General features: G+C 41.9%; 1 protein-coding gene across 1 annotated transcript in view; it reads right to left on the bottom strand.

Annotated features, from left to right (window-relative positions):
* The window catches only part of LOC123502994 (PDZ domain-containing protein GIPC3-like), a 26295-nt gene extending 21079 nt beyond the window's left edge, over nt 1–5216 (bottom strand). The window contains exon 1 of the mRNA XM_045252326.1: nt 4759–5216. Within this exon, the coding sequence (XP_045108261.1) occupies nt 4759–5019 (261 nt within the window). The 5' untranslated portion in view covers nt 5020–5216. The remainder of the gene's footprint in view (nt 1–4758) is intronic.
* Nucleotides 5217–6280: the final 1064 nt, after the last annotated feature.

Below are 6280 nucleotides of genomic sequence, written 5' to 3'. Positions count from 1 at the left end.
CGTGGGCAGACAGGCACACACACAGACAGCCAGGCAGATGCACCACAAAACTAGATGTAAACTTTTTCTTTCCTGTACGAGGGTCACTGGCCAAAAGTTTGATAATGTAGGTTCGTTAGAGTGACTTTCCCTAAGCAAAGTAAAAAAAAAAAAAAAAAAACGGTCCTTGAAGGTTTTCTTTTCTTTTCTTTTTTTCTATTTCGAAGGGGAACTGTCAAAGGGAAACAAAATTCATGCGAGAATAAAAAAAAAATTGTCCACTGAGGTGCCAGTCCCCATGCAGAGTCAAGACTGGAGGGTGTCTTTAAGCCCCCTTCAATATTAGGATGCATTTCTACCTTGAGTTTTGTGTACGATTAAACCATTTTATTGACATTAGAAAGGGTCTATGGAGGTCAGAAAATTAATGGCCACAGTCTTCACTATTTAAATCTCCCACGTAAGTTTCTGAAGCTGTACAAAATCACCAAAATAGCAACCAAAATATGAAAACGCTAGTACTGAAGAGATTAAGACTCAACGGAGCAGTGCCAGTGCCAGGAGACTTACATCCGACCATCCCTAGAGTGCCACTGAGGTTTGCAAAGGTCACAGGAGTATTTAAAATTGTTGTACTGTGAATATTTTTGTGGTCATGAGCTAAATGAAAGCAGTCACGAGGTAGGCCTGTTCTGTATCCCTTCCTCTCTCCTTCCTATACCCTGCCAGCCTTGCCAACCTGTCCCTACACCCTGCCAGTCTCATCAACATGTCCCTACACCCTGCCAGTCTCATCAACATGTCCCTACACCCTGCCAGTCTCATCAACACATTGCTACACCCTGCCAGCCTCGTCAACATATTCCTACACTCATCCAGCCTCGTCAACATATTCCTATACACCCTACCAGCCTCGCCAACACATTCCTTTACCCTGCCAGCCTTGTCAACATATTCCTACACCCTGCCAGCCTCATCAACACATTTCTACACCCTGCTAGCCTCACCAACATATTCCTACACCCTGCCAACCTCACTAACACATTTCTACATCTTACCAGCCTCACCAACACATTCCTACACCCTGCCAGCCTCATCAATATGTTATTATACACCCTGCCAGCCTCATAAAAACATTCTAATACCCTGCCTGTCTTGTCAATACATTCCTATACCCTGCCAGCCTCGTTAGTATATCTGCAAGGTATGGAAGAGTATGTGACAATCTTGAACACGCTTTAGTTTATCATAATGTGATGGAAGGATACAGAAACACCAATGAAATGACGTCACTACAAATATTCTGATAACACACATACCACCACCACCACCACCACCACCGCCACCATATTAATCTACAGCTTGACATAGTTCTTACCACACACACACACACACACCTGCCTTATCATACACACACACACACACACACACACACACACACACACACACACACACACACACCTAACCCACTTAAATACCAGAAAAATACCCACATTCCTTTTCTAGCTTAAACAAGGCTTCTGTCCTAAATTTGTTTTCCTTTCTCCTTTCCTCCTGTTTATTCCTTTCCCTCTCTTCCTTTCCCTGTTTACTCTTCTCTATTTTTCTCTTGTTTACTGTTTACTACACCACTCCATTTGTACTGTCTCTCGTTTACTGTTTATGTTGTAGTCTCTTGTTTACTGTTTGTTTACTTTGTACTGTCTATTGTTTCCTGTTTACTACACCACGCCATTTGTACTGTTAGTTATGGAACATCATGCTTGGGTTTATAAATTTACGTGTAACATTTGTAGTGATGTGAAAATTAAGGACGATTTGAAAGACTGATGTGGTGCGTATGAATTGGCTATGTGGCAGAGAGAGAGAGAGAGAGAGAGAGAGAGAGAGAGAGAGAGAGAGAGAGAGAGAGATTGTGTGATACGGTATGGGTGAACAAAAGACGGGTGAAATGAGGTAATGACAAGCAGATTCACGCGCACGCACTCGCACGCACGCACACACACACGCGCGCACACACACACACACACACACACACACACACACACACACACACACACACACACACACACACCATCGATGACACTTTCCTAGAGGTGAGGGTGGGTGGTGGCAGAGATAAGGCGTGTAATAATGACGACACAGCCGCTCATGTTCGTGTCAGGGAGTGTGTCACAATGCTGATACGGTGACTGTTATATGGACTCCACACTCATATTTAGCCTTTTCATTTTAATAACTGTATTGATAAAGTATTGAAGAAGTGGATTTTGATGCAATTTCACACCTACCTATCCATTAATTTCAGTGTTTAATCCCTTTACTTCAGTACTAGGACACATTTTTACCTTGAGATTTGTGTACAATTCGACTAATTTATTGACATCAGGAAGGGTCTATGGAGGTCAGAAGATTAATATTAGGCCAGTCTTCGCCAGTCCACTATTTTAATCCACCACATGGGTTTCTGAAGCTGTAGATAATCACCAAATACTAAGCAGAATGAATATGGAAACACGTCATGGTACTCGAGGGATTAAGATGCAAAGAAGTGGATTTTGATCAATATTTCATAGCTGTCCACTTGTTTAAGCCACCGTATCGAAATAGAAAGAAAAGGAAGTAAATTTGGGTAAACATTTCATACGTATCCACTGACTTTCGGTACCATATCAAATAAAAAAAAGAACAAATAAATTTTGGCCAGCATTTCAGATAGACACAAATTAAAAAAGAAACGAAGTAAATATCGCAGCCTATCAAACGCCCGTATTCAGAAACGCCTTCCTCTCTCACTATGACAATTTTCCAATGCCAAAGTGACACCTAGACGGATTTTCAAGACACTTTTTCCTTTTAATAAACTAGAAATCTTGCCAATTTATCACCAGAACCATAAAAAAATACTCTTAAAACACTCTTCAACTGGAGCCTCTGGAGAGCAATGGTGGTAGAGAGCAAGGCCCGCCACTACTTGGGTACTGACAAGCAGTGCAGCACAAGAGTCAGCAAGAGATTGTTGCATGAGCGACCTCACAGAGTAACCTGGATGTGTTGACTCAGTACTCCTGCTGCAAAGGTTACTAACTTACTGACACAACCTTAAGTAATAACCTTCGCGCCGCCAGACTACAGTGCTTCTCCCTCTGCCTCTGTAGCTTGCAATAGTTCAACAGCAACATATTAACCTTTTCACTGCAATATACAACAATTAACACCGTTAAAAGCACCACAAACCCTTCACAAACACCTACAAGAAAAGAAAATGTATTAAAAGATCAATTTCACAATGTATAGACAGCAAAATTCAACAGCAATATCCTAACCTTTCTACAATTCACGCCATTAAAAACACCAAACTCTTCACAAACACCTAAAAGAAAAAAGAATGCATTAAAAGATCAGATTTCCAAATGTAGAGGCAAAATTCAATAGCAATATAGACGGTAGAATTCAACAGCAATATATTAACCTTCCACTACAATGTAACAATTCACGCTATTAAAAAAGACCAAAAACTCTTCACAAACATCTACAAGAAAGGAAAATGCATTAAAAGATCGGATTTCACAAAGCATAGACGGCAGAATTAAGCAACAATATTCTAACCCTTTCTCTACAATATGCAACAATTCACACCATTAAAAGCATCACAAACTTTCCACAAACACCTACAAGAAAGGGAAATGCATTTAAAAGATCAGATTCCACAATGTATAGACGGCAAAATTCAACAGCAATATCCTAACCTTTATACTACAATATGCCACAATTCACGCCATTAATCTCTTCAGTAGTAGGACACTTCTATATTAATTCTGGTTACTCTTTGGCGATCTTATACAGCTTCCGAAACACATGTTGGGATTAGAATAGTAAAGACTCAGGCCATTATTATTATCTTTTTTTTTTTTTTTTTACCTCCATAGACCCTTCCTAATGCATATAAAATCGTCTAATTACACCCAAAAATCAAGGGAAAAATGGGTCTCAATATTGAAGGGGTTAAAAGCAACACAAACTCTTTACAAACACCAACAAGAAAGAAAAATACCTACATTAAAAGACCAAAATTTCCACTGTATAAGTAACAAAATCTTTAGCAGCGTCTGCAGAAGAAATCAAATGTCCCAGCTTGGCTTAGCACTATAGAACCAAGTGTCAAATAGCAAGAAATGGGTTAAAATACTGATAATTTATAATAACAAAGGAAATAAGAAGATTTGATGCTAATCCTTCCACTACGACCGCTAATATCTCGCCAATCCCATTATAAGGAGCGTCAAACAATGAATCAATAAGTAATAATAATAATGATAAAAGTAATGATAGAATAACATGTGCATCAAAGATCTGACAGTGATATATTCCATAGTCTGAAATACCTCGTGTTTACAAATTACAGCTGGTATGACGTTGAAAAATCTCCTATTCCTCCTCTTTCATCTCAATGTATGGTAGCTCCCTCTTCCCCCTAATCCCGAGTATTTCTTCAGCTTCTTCCCGGCCGTCTCTCTCTCTCTCTCTCTCTCTCTCTCTCTCTCTCTCTCTCTCTCTCGTTGAATGGGAAAGGGAGACTAAAAAAAAGGAGAGAGAGAGAGAGAGAGAGAGAGAGAGAGAGAGAGAGAGAGAGAGAGAGAGAGAGAGAGAGAGAGAGAGAGAATTTTTTCCTGACACCTAACATCCCTAGACTGTCAAAATAATTCAATTTTTTTTTTCTACGCATTACCACCACCCACCACCATTCCTCTTACTACTACTACTACTACTACTACTCACGTCCTCGGTGGGGATGTCATAACACTCTGCGATCTTCTGATAGAGTTCCTTGACGTTAGTGAAGCCTGAGATGATCCCCGTGGGCGAACCTTGCGCCTGCTGGCAGTGGAACACCAGCTTGGGGCGCGTCACGGTGGAGGCTTCAGGCGCTGGTGTGGTGGAGGCGGTGTCTGTGTGGTGGTGGTGGTGACCGTTGGCAGGAGTGTGGTGGTGGTCCTCCATGACAGCATTGCCTGCCCTTCTCGCCTTGAACAGCGGCATGGCTGGCTGGCAGGGTGGCAGAGGGAAGGGTCACGTGCAGGGTGGGGGTTTACTAGCACACATAAGACACACTCTGCTCACTGCTCGCCTACACACTGCCACTCAAAACGGGATTACTGGGTTAGCTAGACGTCAGCCTCAGTGCCGCGAGGTGCCACACCCGCCCCATCCAAAGGTTTCACTGGGACTGACTGTCAAGGTGAGGGTGACGTGCATGTCTGTATGTGTGTCTGTCTGTCTGTCTCTATCTTTTTCGCTCGTACTTTCAATAGTTAGCTCATCTCATCTGATTGAAAAGAAAACATAACATTCATTCACCCTGTAAATATATCAAAAATACTATTTTTTCCTCTAAAAGACCCTGGTCTATCGTTGCTGCTCAGTGTGGGAGTGGCTCAGGACGGACGATGCTTCGAGAAACAATACGCTGTGTTATGAAATGCCGCCTGAACAGAACACACTCCGGCGGGAGGCGGCGGTGCCACATTTCTTTGACAGACCTCTTTTCAACAAGTGCTGGTTTACATTTTGAAACGTTAATCCTTATATAGTGAAGTGGACTCTTGGGGAACTGGCAAAGGATGAGAGTAACAAAGGAATGAACAATTGCGAGAAATAGGACATGGCTTCCCCGAGACGGCAACGTGGCGCCGGGCGAGGAAACTCAGGAAACCCACGGAAGGAAACCATTCTCTGATCGTTATTTTCCTCCAAACTTAACATAAGCCTTCCAGATACATATTTCCCTGACTCCACGTGTACTACTGTTGTCAGTGCTCGTTACTGATGTATATCATCTTATCCACACCCTCTCCTAAATAAATACAGAATGGAGCGACAAGAATGACGCGAACTATAGCGTGACCTCTCAGAAAAAGAAGTAAAAAAAAAAAAAAAGATTCTCAGAAAGGAATTATAGTATGACAATACTGTTCCCCACTATAATCATGTAACGAATGGATGATATTAGCACAGAATCCCACTGTTCCCTGTGCTAAGACTAGGCGCCCCACTTATCTTATCAGGTAATGGGCGAGGCATTGATGGTCTTATCACAAGCTTGCACCACCGTCACCACCACCATCACCACCTTGCTTTTCTCCATCCCTCCTGTCGCTTTGTCTCACTTCCACTGGAACTGATCAATATTTCCGATCGAACAGGCGGAAATAGAACAAAGTTATCGTGTTCCTCAAGGGTGCTGCTCTATCAAAAACTTTGTGAGCCTGACGTAAACCTTTCATTTCTGAACCTTTCTCTC

Source organism: Portunus trituberculatus, chromosome 13 (genome assembly GCF_017591435.1).
Source record: "Portunus trituberculatus isolate SZX2019 chromosome 13, ASM1759143v1, whole genome shotgun sequence".
NCBI classification, from domain to species: Eukaryota; Metazoa; Arthropoda; class Malacostraca; order Decapoda; family Portunidae; genus Portunus; species Portunus trituberculatus.
Note: the sequence above shows the minus strand (reverse complement) of the source record. Positions and strands in the feature narration are given on the sequence as shown.